This window comes from Castor canadensis, chromosome 7 (genome assembly GCF_047511655.1).
Source record: "Castor canadensis chromosome 7, mCasCan1.hap1v2, whole genome shotgun sequence".
In the NCBI taxonomy this organism is placed as follows: Eukaryota; Metazoa; Chordata; class Mammalia; order Rodentia; family Castoridae; genus Castor; species Castor canadensis.
In genome coordinates, this window is record NC_133392.1 from 91,507,180 (window position 1) to 91,525,997 (window position 18,818).

Genomic DNA, 18,818 nt, shown 5'->3' on the forward strand with positions numbered 1-18,818 from the left:
GATGCTATTAATAAATTATTCTGAAACAACAAGTATAAAACAGAACTATGCTGGAGACACCTGTATAAATAGTGTACCTTAATTATAGCAAAGCCATTAGTAATTCACAGACTGTGTTTGGACCATCAAATAATGCCTAGAGATTAATACAGAGAATTTGTGAGAAAGTAGGGAGCTGGTTTATGAGACTGGAGAGCTGGGGATGACCAATAGAAAGATCACATGGAAGGCAAGGAAGGAGAGGTGGCCCCTCAGTGACATTTTTACTTGGGAAACTGGCAGGCCCATTTGCAAACCTCACAGAGGCCAGAGTGTTATGGAGAGTGCTGTGGTTGGTGCAGGAGGTGACCAAGTTCACTAAGAGAAGAATGTGAATGTAGACGTTACTTTTTGCTTATGCACTAGTACATTTTTTCCTGTAAAACAAGTTTCCTTTTGGGGTCTCATCTGGAGATAGTAATCTTTGAACTACATTTGGGAGCTCTAGTGAAAAATTTGGACAAGGTCTAATTTGTCTCCTGGGATTCCTTCTAATTCTGTGCTTCTCTCATTCAGAAGAGCAATTGATCAGGAAAGAGAGCTCTTTAAAAATTACTTTTTGTTGCTTATGGTGGCACACACCAGTAATCCCAGCACTGGGAAGATGGAGATGGGAGGATGGCAAGTTTCAAGCCATGAGCAACAGAGTGAGATCCTGTCTCAAACAAACCACAAATAACAACAGCAACAATAACAAAGCCCTTCTGAATGGGGCAAGTACCTCTGGTTACTAACATTTTTCTTTTTACAGATAAAAAGCATAGAAAGCTTTGCTATGAATATCTGTGGGCATTTCATTTCTTCTTTTGACCACGTCACCCGAGCTCATGTCTACGTGGAAGAAGTTCCCTGGAAGCGGTTTGAAAAGGTTATGACACTTATTTTTGCTCCCACTTTAATTGAAGAACTTGGTGCTGTGGGAATGCTGAAATTTTACAGGAAACGATTTTTCCCCTCATTTTCAGAATGGAGTTAAGCATGTCCATGCATTTATCCACACTCCCACGGGAACACACTTCTGTGAGGTTGAACAGATGAGAAATGGTAAGAAACTGTTTTTCATGTTTTGATTCTGCAAAAGCAATTTCAGGTTCCCCCAACCCACCCTAAACAACTCTGATTATTAAGATGGAGGAAAACTATAGAGAGTTTTTAAGGCTTTTAAATGTAGGCTAGGAATGAACATTGTGATTTTGGATTATATTAAGAATCATCTACTTTTTTCCTTAAAATAAAAAACTGAAATGATTCATTTTGCAACAAACCCTCTAGGGTGGGGCATTTTTATTACCCAATTTTGAGGTAAGGCAGAGAAAACAAAGGCCAAGACCAACAAAAACACAAATTTTTTAACTCTCTGATCAATATTTTTGTACTATATCATGCTATAATTGTAGCAAACTTTACAGGAAATATATAAATTGCAATCAAGTTTCCATGACATTTTATTTGCATAACAAATCACTGATAGTATTATAATTTCTATAAAATGAATCTCATTTAAAATAACAATGACAATTATATAATTCTGTTTACCAAGATATTTAAAAATTAACTGTGGGACATTATTATAATACAGACCTTATTAGTGCTGATAATTAAAGTAAGCAAATATTAAAATTCCCAGAGCTTGTATTCTACTAATTTGTTGAGGTTATCAGAGTTCAATAATTCACTATGCTTTAGACCAGAGACTTCTAAGGACCATTGAGCCATGATGGTAAGAATACCTCTATCCCAATTAAAAAATAAGCTTTTAATGATCTTTATAATTTGAGTGTGTTAACACTGAATTGTTTTTGTTTCTATTTTTCTTTCCTCTTCCTCTTTTTCCCTTTGAATTTTTCTCTTTCTTTCTTCTCTAGACTTCAGTGAGAATTTGAGGTGGTATCTAAAACACATCAGGGATACTACAAGGTTAATAAAATATAAGGTCTCGTCTCATCTTGAGTTCTATTGGATAATACATTCCTTAGAAAGTTCCAGTATTCTAGCTACTATTTAATGTTTTTAGCTATCTGTATTAAGTCTAGATTTAGCTAGGGATTTCTCAGTGTTTGACTAACAGTTATAAAATTATTGTTATATAAAAGAGACTCCTCCTTCCCTCCCTTTTTTCCTTCCTTCCTTCTTTCTTTCCGTGCATGACTTTGGAGGAGAGAGAGAGAAAATTTTCCTAATTCTTAGACTAGTGTTTTCTTACCCAAACTACTCTGACTACCCTTAAAAAATTAGAAACTATAAACCTGCTGCAACTGAAATACAATACAAGCTACATATGTTATTAAAGTTTTTTCTACTAGTCACATTAGAAAAACAAAAGGAAATGAGGAAAATTAATTCTAATATTATATTTCATTTGACTTAATAGATCCAAAATTTTACTTATATAATGTAAAAAATTAATAAAATATTTTACATTCTTTGAATTTTAAAAATATTTTACATTCTTTGAATTTTACTCTAGCCATATTTCAAGTGTTTAATAGCTGCATGTGGCTAATGGTTACTGTATTGATCAGCACAGCTTTCAAATGGTTTTCAGCGATGTTTGGGACACTTAACGCTATCACTCCATTTTCAATTATACAAAATAATAGACTTCAGGGGAGCTGAATAAAAATAAAAGCATTTATGAAAAGTGCTGTCATCCATTCATATAGTATTCATTCAACATTTTGAGGACTTATGATCTCCAAGGATTGTAGGTGAAGACATGAATGAGACATTCCCTGACCCTGGTAGGTTCACAGTAAATGAATCGTAGGAGGCAGACCTAAGACTTATAGCATGGGAGCTAAAGACCACAACAGAGGGATTAAAGCCGTGCTAAGGGAACAAAAAAAAGCACAAAAGTAACTCCCAGCACAATCTGGAAGGCTTGACGGGGAGGGGAAAATATTCCAAATGGCATTTGAAAATATGCTGGATGTAGAAGGGGGAATACAGGCAGGTGAAACAGGATACGGGGCACAGAAAAGAGTGGAAGAGGTGAGCTAAATAACTGAGCTCCTGCCTTACTGTCCTATACTGGGAGAGTACGTATTTATTTAATTGTTGGAAGGGAAAAACATTTAAGAAACCGGAAGAAGTTCAGTGGCTCTGGCTCCTTGGAGGCCTCTGAAGGGCTTCACGTGCTGTACTAACAAGTTGAGTGCAACTTAAAGGCAAGTTTGCACAGTAGTTAAGCCCAGAGGCCTTGTTGTCAGAATGAACTATATAAATCGTTTTATTTTTCAAGCATGGATTTAATTTTACATTGTAATTGACAAGACAGCAGTATTATAGGAAGTGAACAAAACAGACTTCTCTCACTACTCCCAGTCAAATTTTCTTTTGTGCCTTTACTTTGTTGAGGTTAGGGTGGATTTATACCATCACCCCAAATCTCATGCCCACACCATCAAATTTTGCTCATACTGTATTCTTGACCAGGCCATTCTGCACAGGGCCGAGAAAGGTGCTCTGTACCACATAGTCACTCAAGGACCCAGCCTGACAAAGGCTTCGTCATCTTGTATTTGTACTATCTGGAAAACATGGAAATTGTGTAATGACTTGTGTGTTAGTTCTACTTCAATAAAATTAAAGATACTGACTAACAAGTCAAAAACCAAAGGAGGAAGAAAAGAATCTCTCTATTCTGCTAGAAAAAGGAAACCATAAAAATTAGTACTTTCACACCTTCATTCACCTTCATGGACAGTTTAAGGATTTTGATACCTCAACTCCATTGACCTTATTTCTGATGTAGATGGTGTTGTTATCATATTTTTTTATTGTGCTGGGGTACATTTTGGTATTTGCAAAAGTTCTTTAATATATCAACTATATCATAGTTGAATTCACACCCTCCATCATTCTCCTTTATCTCCCCTTCCCCCATTCCTGGAATAGTTTCAACAGGTCTCATTTTTCCATTTACACACATGTGTACAGTATTTGCACCATATTCACCCTCCCACACCCTTTCCCCTCATCCTCCTCCCTCCCACTGGTACCAACACCCCAGACAGGACCTGTTCACCCTCCCTTTCTCTGATTATGTAAAAGAAAAAAAATGACATTTTTGTTTGTTTAAGATAGTTTTATAGGGGGTTTCTCATGACATTTCCATGTCTGTATGTATTGTAACCCAAATCCATTCACGTCCTCTATTTTTCTTCTTCCTACTTTTGTCCTCTTCTTAAGGTCAGAATGAACTTTATGTGAATTTGAGCTCTATCACTTAGCAACTTTGTTATGGAGAGCAAGTGAGTTACATTACCTCAGTGGGCTTTCATTTGTAACATGAGGATGCTTTTAGGGTTCGCCTCTATAACTGTCCAGAGAAAAAAGTGCTAAATTTATTTTATGAAAGCATTCAGCACATAGGAAGTACTCCTTAAATAGCCATAATTATTGCTTAGTATAACAAGGAAGCAGAGAAAGTCTTTAATGATCAGGTAGAGTGAGTGAGGGTGTGTATGTATGTGCTTTTGCTCGTCTTGCTGACCAAGGTGTGGTCAGTAGGCCAGAGAAGCAGGCATTAGTGAGATATTTGGAGACTTGTAGAGATGAAGACATGATGGAGTCTGAACCAAGGCAGTGGAAATAGAGATGGAGAGACTTAGTGGTTGTTGGCAGTCACATGTAAGGCATTTATGAAGTGTAGAGGTTGAATAGAGATAGAAGGTTGGAGGAAAAGAGGACTTAGAGTAGACCTTAAGATGGGAAGAGTGGGGGGAACTGACTAAAGAGAACATATATAAGGAAGAAGTTTTTGGGGGGGTTAGTGAGTTTTGGAATATGAAATAGAGATGGATTTGGGGGACTCTCAACAGATTGGTGGTAGGTGAAACCAGAGGGAATGAAAACATTCCAGAAAACCAGATAAAATGAGAAGAGGAAAGAGGACGAAGCCCCTGGGAAAATTTCTTAGTTCAAGGTTTGGACAGTTTGAAGAGTGAGACTAGTCAGAAAAGATAGGATGACTGGAGACAGTGGTGTCATGGAAACAGAAGAAAAACATGCTTGGAGAATTCAGGAAGAGTTACTGAGGCAACAGGAGGCACAACAAACAGATCCATGTGCAATGGCTGAGCACAGAAGTTTCTTCTTTTTGTAAAAGTCCTGTTCAGTGTTCCTGTATGTGGTGGGGTGCTCTGCTCCATGAAGTTACTCAGAATCCCAGGTTAATGAAATTAGAACCTTACATTCTAATTCCTACTTTTGGGGGTGGGGTCACTTTTGAGAGTCAATTCCTGTGCCAGACAACAAGGAGAGGTAAAGAGGCTGGAGGAGAAAAAGGAGAGGGCAAAACCCCTCAAGCATTAAGTGCCAGGCCTGAAAATGGTGCACAGCATTCTGGAGAGAATCCCACAGCCATGTCTGACTGCAAGAGAGACAGCAAAATGCGGTGTAGCTGGGTGCCAGGGAAGAAGTGGAAATACTTAGCCTCTGCCACAAGAGGGATAAGAAGTTTGGGTTAAACTCTTAAGTTGATACAAGAAAGAGTAGGAAATACTCTGGAGTTAGTAGGTATAGGTAAGAACTTTCTCAATGAAACCCCAGCAGCACAGCAACTAAGAGATAGCATAGATAAATGGGACCTCATAAAACTAAAAAGCTTCTGTTCATCAAAAGAAATGGTCTCTAAACTGAAGAGAACACCCACAGAGTGGGAGAAAATATTTGCCAACTATACATAACCAGAATATACAGGGAACTTAAAAAACTAAATTCTCCCAAAACTAATGAACCAATAAAGAAATGGGCACGTGAACTAAACAGAACTTTCTCAAAAGAAGAAATTCAAATGGCCAGAAAACACATGAAAAAATGCTCACCATCTCTAGCAATAAAGGAAATGCAAATTAAAACCACGCTAAGATTCTACCTCACCCCTGTTAGAATAGCCATCATCAGCAACACCACCAACAACAGGTGTTGGCAAGGATGCAGGGAAAAAGGAACCCTCTTACACTGTTGGTGGGAATGTAGACTAGTACACCACTCTGGAAAAAAATTTGGAGGCTACTTAAAAAGCTGGACATCGATCTACCATTTGATCCAGCAATACCACTCTTGGGGATATACCCAAAAGACTGTGACTCCAGAGGCACCTGCACATCCATGTTTATTGCGGCACTATTCACAATAGCCAAGTTATGGAAACAGCCAAGATGCCCCAGCACTGACGAATGGATTAAGAAAATGAGGTATCTATACACAATGGAATTTTATGCAGCCATGAAGAAGAACGAAATGTTATCATTCGCTGGTAAATGGATGGAATTGGAGAACATCATTGTGAGTGAGGTTAGCCTGGCCCAAAAGACCAAAAATCGTATGTTCTCCCTCATATGTGGACATTAGATCAAGGGCAAACACAACAAGGGGATTGGACTTTGAGCACGTGATAAAAGCGAAAGCACACAAGGGAGGGGTGAGGATAGGTAAGACACCTAAAAAACTAGCTAGCATTTGTTGCCCTTAATGCAGAGAAACTAAAGCAGATACCTTAAAGCAACTGAGGCCAATAGGAAAAGGGAAACAGGTACTAGAGAAAAGGTCAGATCAAAAAGAATTAACCTAGAAGGTAACACCCACGCACAGGAAATCAATGTGAGTCAATGCCCTGTATAGCTATCCTTATCTCAACTAGCAAAAACCCTTGTTCCTTCCTATTATTGCTTATACTCTCTCTACAACAAAATTAGAGATAAGGGCAAAATAGTTTCTGCTGGGTATTGAGGGGGGGGTGGTAAGGGAGGGGGTGGGGGCAGGGGGGAGAAATGAATACTCTCTCTACAACAAAATTAGAGATAAGGGCAAAATAGTTTCTGCTGGGTATTGAGTGAGGGGTGGTAAGGGAGGGGGTGGGGGCAGGGGGGAGAAATGAACCAAGCCTTGTATGCACATATGAATAATAAAAGAAAAATGAAAAAAAAAAAGAAGTTTGGGTTAAAAAAGAACCAAAGAGAAACTCTGTAGTTGGCAAACAGACATCATTAGTGACTTCCACAAAATTACTTTCAGCACAGCCATGGAGTACAGGGCTCTGCTGATCATAAAAGGAAAACAGGCTTCGCTTCACACCCTTGTTCTTTCTAGGAATTACCAGGAGTTAGTATCAGCCTGAATTCTAATCACCTGGCTGCTATAGAGAGGAAAAGTTAGCCATTCATAATCAGGTGAAGCTTTTCTTTCTGCAGAAAGCTACCCAGCAGCTTCGTGCACTGCTATCATGGTGGCAGTGATCCCAGAAGCTCCAACTTGAGTCATCTAGAGCCCAAGCCCCCTCCAATATCACACAGGGCTGGCAGGAATCAGGGTAGGGGAAGAGACATCTGTTGCCTTAAGTGTATGCAGGTATGTGTGTGAGCTGAATATAAATGTGTCTTCTAGGGTTGTGTATACAAAGATGATGTTTGTACTCTGTCCTTCTTCAGAGAGTGGGGATATATGTTCTTTGGTAGCAAAGTTTGGTTCTTAATTTGCTTATTTTTTAGGAGCTAAAACTGAATTGTGACATGGGTCAATATTACAATCATTGTCTTAAGAAATGCCCTTGTATAGGCTTACCTGAAGAAAATAGTTAGTTACACACACACACCCCAGTTCATGCAGTGAAGGCTATTGTTGCAAATCCCTGAGTAGCACCTGTTGGGAGCCAGCTAGAATGGTGACAAATTCTGCCTTCCCCCATCTTCCTAGCAAACACGTGAATTTAAGCACACATTCAGCCATGCAGCTCCCGCAGGATATGCAACTAGGGTTCTCCTGGTGGACTGAATGTTGCTTTAATCTACATCAAGCTACACTCTTAGGTTTTCAAAGTCGGCTCATTCCTTGAGAGAATCTGAAGAGATAAAGAAATTTATTCACCCAAGGACTCTAAGGGCTGTTATGATGTCTGTGACATCTCTGATGTGGGCTGTTGGTTTAGGTGTCTTATAGAACCTGGATCTTCTGAGCTCATTCTATCATTTGTCTCTGGTGAACTATAAGCTTTGCCAAGCTGTGATGTCACTGGGATAGTTGAGTCACTAATTTGAACAAAATCAATCTCTAAACCTCTGCAATGGTTGAATTAAAATTCATAATTCTTTAAGTATCAAATTTCTTCCATTCTGACACTAATTATAAAAACCAATCTAAAGCATAGCTAAAGAGAGAAATGGAAGATGGAGGCGAGATCTCAAAAAAAGAGATAATGCCTTCTGGTAGCGAAAAAAACACATGCACATTTATTGATTTGAAGGCTAGTGAGGGGTGGTGATAAGGAAGGGGGGTGATGAAATAGAAGTCCAGGAGAAGAACAGATTTAAGAAGTGACATGCTAGGCAGTGGGAGAGGTCAGATGGGCCAAATGACATGGTTACAGCCAAGAAGCTTGTTTCTGTTCTTTTGAAATCAAGACTAAAGATCTTTAGTTCTTCCATAAAGAAAGTTTTTGGCAGACACAATGTCTTTTAAAATCACCTTGATTATCATCTAGTTGTACCAAAACGCAGTTAGCTCCTCTCCATTTGGGTGATGTCATCTCTTCCCCATCCAGAGTTGCAGAGGTGGCTTTTACTCTCCCTGAGCAAGCTAAATGGACTCACAGAAGCAGGTGATAGTTAATTGATCTTCACTCTTTTCTAGCACTTTACAAGTTTGAGATTTTCTAGTAGAATGATTTAATACAGTTTTGAAATATCCTCATTTTAGCTATTTGTGCCCTTTTTGGAGGTGTTAAATGTGGAAGCAATTATCTTTTTCATGACAGGATTTTTTTTTCTTGGCTCAGTAAAGCTTTGTGCTTTGTGACACCTGATGCGTAGGTAAGGAATTGGGCTTATTTTCTGTTAATTCTCTGAGTTTCTTTCCCTTAGAGAGCTAAAGGGTAGATGTATGCTCTGAGAGATAAATCACAATCTGTTAAGTGTGTGGGAGGACACTAAGAGCTTGAAAAAATTCTGTTCTAACAAAATAAAATGTGAAAAATCTTCCTTTTGCATTATTCCTTAACTGTACAGAAAATAAAAACAAAAACAAAAGCTGATTAAGTGGTTTCATGAGAAGTAATCTAGAAAAGGACAGTCTTTTTGGTTGAATTACTTCTTGTGAGTCTAAAATGGAATTTTTTTAGTGTGTGTGGCATCGTATTTTTAGTTGATGGCCCATGAGTTTGAAAGCCTCAGGTTCTCACCAGTGTTCAGAAAGCTGGGGCACTGCCAATAGAGAAGATAAAATAAGCTCTCTGATTTCATCCAGTGAGTCTAAAGTATGCCAAGGAAAAAATGCTTTTAACGTTTAAAGGGAATAGCTTTTGTTGATATTGTTTATGGAATGATGAGGGCATCAGAGTAGATGTTTTGTGCTTTGCCAAAACTGTGGCAATGGTTAATTGTCTCTGGGAACATGAGAAATTTAGCCTGTGGGAAAGTGATGCCAAAACTCTAGTGAGAAAGTAGATCATTTGAAGTGGTCTCAGAAGGCTATCATTCCCCCTTGAGGTCAATAAATCTCATCTCAAGGCTGGTAGTAGGTAGGTTAGCACAGGGGAAATAGTTTTCAGAGCCCAGTGAGCCTTTGGGAAATGAGAAACATTTACAATTGGTTATGGTGGATAAGAAAAAGTCAATTATGGCAAAATCATAGAGCACTCCATGTATGCATTCTCTCTGGAAAACAGTTCTGATTACTGTCTCCATCTTACAGATGAGAAAATCAAGGTAGGAAGTAATTAAGTAATTTCCTCAGGAGCATATTGCCTATAAAAAGGAAGAGTGAGAAGGCAGGAAGAGCACTGGGATTTGAATTTAGGGAAATCTGAGTCCGCAAACTGTGGATTCAACCATTATGCATTCAGGAATCTTTATATTAGTAAGACCATTGGAGGAACCAAAGTTTGTTTGACTTATGTAGATGCCGGGGATCAAGGCCATCTGTATTAAAAAAGGATGAAAGCAGGCAAAGTTTTCTTTTGGTTCACTTTCCCCTTTTTATTGTCCCTCAAGGGTTTCTACTCTTTGTTTTAAATTCATTCCTAATTGCAAGCCTGTTTCATTTCTAGAAGGGATTTCTGGTGGAGATAGATTCTGATATTAGCTCACAAAGTCTGGAGGCACTTCTCTTTTATTTTTTTCCTTGGCAGAACTGGGGTTTGAACTCAGGGCCTCACACTTGGTAGGCAGGCACTTTACCACTTGAGCCACTCCACCAGACCTGGGGTACTCCTTTAAGGGATTTTTGCATTTCAATTAGAAAAAAAATTAAGAGACAAAATTTTTCAAGATACACAGGAACCATTTTATTTTATTATTATCTTTTTAAAATTCCAGAGCTTTTTATTGTTTGAATACCTATACACACAACTGGGCCAAGAAGTCCCCAGGGAAATGATAGCCACATTTCACTATTATTTGTCCTTCATCTTCTAAGCACTTCCTATATTTTCTTTTAATGATATTTAACATTTATTTTGATCACAAATGCAACCCAAGTGTGAATAAATAAACTCATTATCTTTTATCCTCCCTCTATGTTCCTTTAAATAGAAAAAGTGCTAAATGTCTCTTCATGGTCTATTTGGCCTCAGTAGTCCCACCTATGGTTTTAAAAACAGATTTTAACTTGATCTGAACTCCTTCTTGAACTATAGCTCATTCGGTTAAGGAAATCCTGGGGAGAAAAATTCTACTGATATTGTCGATAGTCTCCAAAAGATGAGGATGGTAACTGACTTGAAGGCAACTGGGAGGGGTCTTCAGCAAACTGAGGACCACTGGGAAATGGTGCAGGGCAAACCTTGTTAACAAAATACCGGCTTCTTAATTAAAGCTAGCAGAATGCCACCCATCGCAACTGAGCCAACCATGGCCACTGGTCAATTTCTTGCTGCCAGGATGGCTCCTGTTAAGGTACCACTTCTGTTGGAATTCCAGGGATTTTCTTTTCCTCTGACTTGAACCATACTACAGTGTGATACTACAGTCAATCATGGAAAACAGGCCTCCCTGTTTTCCATGTAACTGCAAAGCTACCTCCCAACTGTGGAGCCCTGGTTTTTTTTGTTTTTTTTTTTTTTCATTTTTCTTTTATTATTCATATGTGCATACAAGGCTTGGTTCATTTCTCCCCCCTGCCCCCACCCCCTCCCTTACCACCCACTCTGCCCCCTCCCTCTCCCCCCCTCAATACCCAACAGAAACTATTTTGCCCTTATCTCTAATTTTGTTGTAGAGAGAGTATAAGCAATAATAGGAAGGAACAAGGGTTTTTGCTGGTTGAGATAAGGATAGCTATACAGGGAGTTGACTCACATTAATTTCCAGTGCGTGTGTGTTACCTTCTAGGTTAATTCTTTTTGATCTAACCTTTTCTCTAGTTCCTGGTCCCCTTCTCCTATTGGCCTCAGTTGCTTTAAGGTATCTGCTTTAGTTTCTCTGCATTAAGGGCAACAAATGCTAGCTAATTTTTTAGGTGTCTTACCTATCCTCACCCCTCCCTTGTGTGCTCTCGCTTTTATCATGTGTGGAGCCCTGGTTTTAATCGCTGTCAAACTCCCTCGTAGTCTGTGGTTTACTCCCACTGGGGAATTTCGAAAACCTTTGATTGCTTGAAAGATACTGCTACCATGGGACCCACTGTAAAGGCCCCACCACAATCATCACTATTCTCCAGGGGCAAGGCTCTCACGAATACTCCTCCATCTTGACTCACTGGAGCCATTTTAAAAGTGATGCTTTTATCTCCAATTTGGACCAATGGAGATGGTATTTTCAGGCTAGGTCCTCTGTTGAAAGCCCTCAAAGCCCATTGTGGAATGGGAAGTGGCAACCTTCTCATATCCTGAAAAGCCTTTTACAGTTCAGAAATGGGGAAAGAGAGTTAAAGGAAGGAGAAAACATTGCACAGGTGGAGAGTGATCTAAAAAGGCGGCAGAAACGAATGGAATCTCATAATGAGGTGCTGAATTTAAACTCTCCCCCTGTTAGTTTCTATACATGTGATTGTGGACAGATGAATAAAAATCACCTGCATAAAAATGCCTGCTTTTATAGACTTCTGAGGATTGAGTAAGATAAAGACTGAAAGGCAACAACCAAAGGCATGCTCACAGACAGGAGGCTTTCAGCAGATGTTGATGCCCCCCCGTCTCTGTTTCTCTCTTTCTCTCTCTCTCTCTCTCTCTCTCTCTCACACACACACACACACACACACACACAAACAAACATTTTGTGTGAAGTAGGAAATCAGGAAGAAAAACTAAAAACTGATGGAACTGAACTGTCTGGAAAGGAAAGACTAAGTTGTGAGATTCTTATTCCTTGGCACAAATCAGTCTTTGCTGCACTTATTCATTCAACAGTTGAATGTGTCTATAATTCTCTTGAATTTGAGACTTAGGCTGCCTGCATTTAAAATACTGCTTTTGTGAGTCCACGTCTTTATACGTTTAGAATCTGATAACCTGGCCGACTGAAGACATTAAAGCATTGTTGGTATTTTTGTCTTGATTGTTCTTCAGATATAGCTTCCAATGAGAACTTCAGAAAGTTAAACAATTATTTTCTGTTATACCACATTAGCCTGGAACACTATGCACAGATCGCTATTTAACCAGAACATATTTAATCAGTTGATCTTCCACTAACCTTTGGCCATTGTGTTTTATTTTCTGGTAGGTGAACACATGTAACTTTGAAAATATCAAAATATTAGAGCTAGAGGCATGGTTCAAGTGGTAGAACACATGCCTAGCAAGCATGAGGCCCTGAATTCAAGCTCCAGTACTCCTAATGTTTAAATGTATGTATGTATATAGATGTATATGCATAGATTATATATATATAATATATATATATGTATATCATAGTTATGATTTACCTAGTTCTGAAACTCCACAGCTCATGAGTGAGCTACAACAATTGAAATAGCATAGGTGATGCAATTGTTGGATTTTTAAGAACTCCCTTGGATTTTAATTGAGGATCACGGGTTACATTCTTGTTCTTCTACAAAGACCATGTATGCCTAATACCTCTGACCGTTAACTTTTAGATTGAAAAGGCCAAGAAGGATAGGTACTTGTCAGGACCAACTTAGAGACTGAAAATTGGATTAGGGGTTTGCCAAATGCTCTCTGAATATCCCCTGTCCTCACCAGCCTGTGTATACAAATAAGATCATGGTAATGTTCCTTTTTGAATTTTCCAGGTCTCATAGCTTTTTTTTTTAATTATTAAACTCCTTGTCTAGCCAAATGCTCCCATCATCTGACAGCCCTGAAGGGCTGCCTCATGTATGCCCAGGAAGGAGTTTACACCCATTGGGTATAACTGCTGCCTCACTACTCTGCCTTCCTTTTGCTATGTCTTTTGCCACTTGTCCCTAGGAAGAACACTGCTCTCCATGGAGCGTAATACCCTGGGGTTTCCCAGTGTGTCATCTGGTGCCATGTTCTTTTCCAGCTCCACTAAACTGCTGGAGCTATGGTGTATTCTATGAAGGGAGAGAAAGAGAAAATTCTCGTTGCCTAACTCTGTGTTCCACCTATCACCTGCATCCTGAGGTGGCACTGCTTGGCATATAAGCAGCTTCTTCTGAAGCTTATGAAGTTTCAGAAGAGGACCATTTCATCCCCTCTGTTGTTTTCAACTCTCCATTTTGTCCCCCAGATACCCATGAACCAACTTCAGCCAAAAACCCAAAGCCTTTATAGAAATCAATTTAGGCAAGTGTGAGTCACCAGCCTCATCTTCAGTTTTTACTTAGGCTCAGCCATCCCCATGCTGCTACCCAGTCATGAGGTTGTCTGGTTTCACCTAGCTCATTACCATAGGGGACTGAGATGTTGTCAGAGTCTAGTGGTGACTGAAGTCATTAGTCACTATTGATCAACTGAGGACTGCCCCCAGTAAAGGAATCACAGTAGCATAGGGAAGAACCTCTTGAAGAGTTTATGAATTCATTTCATCACACTGCCAGTTGAATAAGATAAAACTCAAAACATGTAAATAATTTGGTTGAGAAGACACTCCTATGTGTAGCTGAGAGGAAGTTATTAATTTCTGTGGCCTTTAGCACACTATGTGAATTTATTCCTGGACCTTCAGTTTTCTTAAAGCAGGAGAGGCAGATAGTCATGGAATCCAGATAAAAGGAAAGATACATTATCTTCATCACTCAGAGTTCAGGAGAGACAGGAAGGCAGAAAACCTAAGCAGAGATATAATTCTTTTTACAAAGAGTCTACCATGTTTTAATGGCCAGGATCCTCAGTGAAGTGGTAGGCATCAGTTTTAATGGCCTCATCTCCTCCCTTTCTATTTGAAACAGGACCTCCAGTCATTCATTCTGGAATCAAAGACCTCAAGGTCTTGAAAACCACCCAGTCTGGATTTGAAGGATTCCTCAAGGACCAATTCACCACCCTTCCTGAAGTGAAGGACCGGTGCTTTGCCACCCAAGTATACTGCAAGTGGCGCTATCACCAGAGCAAAGATGTGGACTTTGAGGCTACTTGGTATGAATGAGTGCTAGGACCTAACACTTAGGTAGAATCTGCCGTCTTCCCAGAGGCCTAGACTTCATGTAGTCTTAGATCTCAAAGAGAAACTTAGAGGCTGGTTTACTCAACATCCTCATTCAGAAATCCCTTTAGTATTTTAATTTATGAAACAAGCTGTTCTCAAACATTAGTGAGCATCAGAATCACCCAAGGACTTGCTAAAACAGAACTGACCCCCCCCCCATACCTGAGGATTTGCATTCCTAACAACCTCCCATGGGTTGCTAGACTCAAGAATCACTGTATCAAATTAAGGTAATATCTAGCTTCAGTACCTCATTGTGATGCAGAGGCAGCTAAATAGTGAACAACCCATCCCAGTTTGTCAGGAACTCTTCTGGTTTTAACACTAAAAATTCTCATGACCCAGGAAGTCTCCTGATCCTAGGCAAACTGGGATAATTGGTCACCCGAGGCTAAATTCAAAGTGGTATGATATTCATAGAAGTACTTTATAAATGACAAATGCTATAATAATATAAAGGTATGATTATTATAATATCTTTGACAAGGAATAATTAGGCTTCTGAACTCCTGGAGCTTTCTTTTTGACTAGGTATCTTCTTCTTTTGTGGAAGTTCTAATTGTTAGAAATTTCTACCCTATGATGAGCTGGAATCTGTTATTTCCTCCCTGCTCCCTATAGCTTCCTCCCACTTGCAGTTTTCTCTGCTTTTTTTTTTTTAATCATGTGATAGGTTTTTAAATGTTTGAAGAGAACCTCTCATTGGTTCTCTTTCCCCTTTTTTATTTCAAGTGTTTCACTGGGCAGCAAGAGCCTACTATATTTATGTTGAAAGAGTAAGAGAGTAACATATTAGCATCAAGGGAGTGCTCTCTGGGCCTCCCCGAAAGACAGGGTCTCAGAGTAGATCTTTTAACTTTTGAGCTTAGTTTCATTATCTCTATATTGGGGATAATAATAGTACCTGCTTCAGCAATATTGAGAATTCAATGACATAATCACAAAATGTATAGCTCATAGTCTGCAGAGTAAAACCCTAAGGCAATATTTCATAGAACCAGCCAAGGAGAGCAATGAGAGGGGTAGTGTTTCTCTTCATAGATTCTTCTTCAAACATGGTGGGAGGTTTGCCCTGAAATGCCATTTGGCCTTGTTAACAATCAATGAGAACACCCTAGTGATATCTAAGGTTTGGTGAATGGTGTGTGTGTGTGTGTGTGTGTGTGTGTGTGTGTGTGAGCGCGCACAGAGAAATGGGAATTTAGTTTAAAAAAATTTTTGTCCTTGGCATTACAAGATAATAATCTCTTCTAAAACCATCAATAAAATTATTTCCTTGGGGACAGAAATGTCACTACTTCTTAGCTTTATGATGTATCCTTAAAATACTATTTTATGAGAGTTCTCAGTTTCCTCCTGTGTTTCAGGGGCACTGTTTGGGACATTGTCCTGGAGAAATTTGCTGGACCCTATGACAAAGGCGAGTACTCACCCTCTGTCCAGAAGACCCTCTATGACATACAGGTGCTCTCCCTGAGCCAGCTTCCTGAGGTATGTTTTGTCACTTACCATTCTGAAGACTGAGAGAACTTGTGTCTCCTGTCAGCTCTGAGAAAGAGTTGAGAGTTAAAATAAGAAAGTGGAAGACACATGAGAAATGACATCTGTTGTTGTTTAAAAGCTTGTTATAGCAAGTGAGAAGAGAGCAAAAAATGGAAAAATCTGTTCAACCTAAAAACACAGGCCATTGCTATAGTTCTCTAGTTTTGTTGAAAATTTTTTGAGTCCCTTCAACCTACCACTGATTTGGGCTTCAGATTCAGGACACTTCAATGCCTTGACAGAGGGATAATTAGATGAAGTTCTACCTTTCAGGGGGTCCAGAGAATGAAAGCTAAAGGTAGACAGATTCATCCCATCCATTTGCTCATCCATCAATTTATTTGATATTATGGGTTATTATGTCTCTGGCAGCACAAAAGGTATACACAGATAAATTGAACATGACCCCTACCTTCAAAGACCTCATCATTCAGTGGATAAAGAAAATAAGTCAGTAAATAACACAATAGATAATAGATTATTATGGAAATACAGAGGAACAGTCTAACTGAAGTATAGGGGATAGGGTCAGTCAGATTTTCTGGAGGGACAGGTGTGTATGTGTTGAGTCTTTAGAGACAAGTTGGGGTAATTTGGGTTTATACTCAAGGAGCAGGGTAGGTATGGAGACAAGATAGTATGGTAAGGCTCAACCATATGTGAAGATCTGGAAGTGAAAGTCTATCCATGCCTAGATACTGGGTGGCAAGCAGCCAACAGAGCCATTTTGGCTTATTTATAGAGTTTGTATTTTATCCTTAGAGCTCTATGAGCCACTGAGGAATTTAAGCAGAGTGTAGCATAGCCATATTTGTACTCTAGAAAGATCACTGATAGCAGTGTGTTGAACTAAAAGGATGATGGACCACATGCAATGAGACCTGTGGGATCTGTTGCAGAAATCTGGCAAGGAGAGCCTGGGCCAAGGTCATGCTGGGATGGAGAAAAGCACTATGGGATAACAGGGACTTCTGCCTTCGTCCAGCACTGTAGAGCCCTCCCTTTAGGCCTTTCTCTGCCTGTGACACCCTCCATTGGGTAAAGAGTTGATGGACAGGCTGGATGCAGTTGTTCACACCTAAAATCCCAGATACTCAGGAGGCGGAGATTGGGAGGATCATGCTTTGAGGCCAGCCTGGGCAAAAGTTAGCAAGATCCCCATCTCCACCAACAAGCTGGACATGGTGGTGCATGCTTTTTTTCCCAGCTATGCAGGAAGCATAGGTAGGAGGCAGTCTAGGCTGCCCTGGGCAAAAAATACAAGACCCTATCTGTGAAATAACTAAAGTGGAAAGGGCTAGGTGTATGGCTTAAGTGGTATAGCACCTGCCTGCCAAGCACAAAACTGAGTTGATACTCCATACCACCCCCCAAAAAAAGGAAGGAAGAGAGGGAGGGAGGAAGGGAGAGAGGGAGGAATGGAGGGAGGAAAAGAGGAAGGGAGGGAGGGAGGAAAAAATGGAGGGAGGGAGGGAGTGAGGAAGGGAGGGAGGAAGGAAAAGAAAGAAAGAGTTGATGGAGCCAAAGCAAAAAACTCTCAGGGGTCCACACATTCTTCTGAACTTCCTGTCCAAAAAGCCCAGAGACTACTTCCAGAACCTGAGCAAGCCATTTCTAGAAACCTGTCCTCTGGAAGACACGTGAGAGGACTGGTGTTCACATCCTTGGGCCTGAGAATGAGCAAAGGGACAGGTGTTTGTAGAAAGTATGGATGAGACTTGATGCACAAGCTGGAATATTTAGCCATGAGTCCAGCCCACAAAATGGGATGGGCCCTGGGACTGGGGGCTGGCTCTTCCCATGTTCCCAGGTCTTATCATGCACTCCAAAGAATCAGAATTTTCAATGAAAACCTGGTCTTCCAGGTGTTATGAAGGTATATTTCTCAAGTTAGAAGAACAGAACATACTGTACTTAAAAAAACTTTCTAGCTTGGGTATTACCTTTAAATCTTTCTGCGTTTGGTAGTGAGTTTTCAGTGTTACTCTTGCCCCAGGGCCTGTGAGTGCTAGGGACAGGCCTGGGAGAGAATAAAATGAGGAGGAATTTAGGATGTTGATCGCCTGGTTTTTGGAGACCAGTTGGAAGTCTAAGAGGTCTCCCAGGTTCCTGACTCAAGGAAAAGCCAATTTTGTACACTGAGGGAGTAGGCATGCAATATAATAATTGGACTTGCAGCAGAGAACAGTGCTGGACAATCAAGAAACATCAGAGAGTATCTCAAGACAGAGCTGGAGCCTGGGTGATGGCTAGTAGGTAGGAGGAGTGAAGGGTGGGTGGAGTGACAGACAGACTTACATGTGCCCCTGTGTGATATACTATTTTGGATTTCAGATAGAAGATATGGAAATCAGCCTGCCAAACATACACTACTTTAATATAGACATGTCCAAAATGGGACTGATCAACAAGGAAGAGGTAAGAGAACTTTAAAGATATTTAATGCACATTTCTGCCTCATTCGCCTCTTTGTAAACTTGAGATGATAATATCACTGACTAAAACTCTTAACAGCTGCTGCTTTGAGGAATATTTATAGTTGCCACTGATTAGAGCCCTTTTAGACTCTGGGTCTTTCAATGCCTGAGGCTGGAGTACTCTAGAAGTAGATGAATGATTATAGAGGAGGGTTGGAAGTTGCAGAAAGGAAAAGACAAAGAAGGAGCA

General features: G+C 39.9%; 1 protein-coding gene and 1 pseudogene across 2 annotated transcripts in view; one reads left to right on the forward strand and one right to left on the reverse strand.

Annotated features, from left to right (window-relative positions):
* LOC109688705 (uricase) overlaps positions 1–18,818 on the forward strand; it is an 84,196-nt gene that overhangs the window by 61,007 nt on the left and 4,371 nt on the right. For both annotated transcript variants that reach the window (XM_074079589.1, XM_074079590.1), the window contains 5 exons: positions 791–907; positions 1,005–1,083; positions 14,353–14,539; positions 15,977–16,100; positions 18,486–18,569. In XM_074079589.1, the coding sequence (XP_073935690.1) occupies positions 791–907; positions 1,005–1,083; positions 14,353–14,539; positions 15,977–16,100; positions 18,486–18,569 (591 nt within the window). The remainder of the gene's footprint in view (positions 1–790; positions 908–1,004; positions 1,084–14,352; positions 14,540–15,976; positions 16,101–18,485; positions 18,570–18,818) is intronic.
* On the reverse strand, positions 10,674–11,817 carry LOC109688703 (mitochondrial import inner membrane translocase subunit Tim17-A-like; annotated as a pseudogene).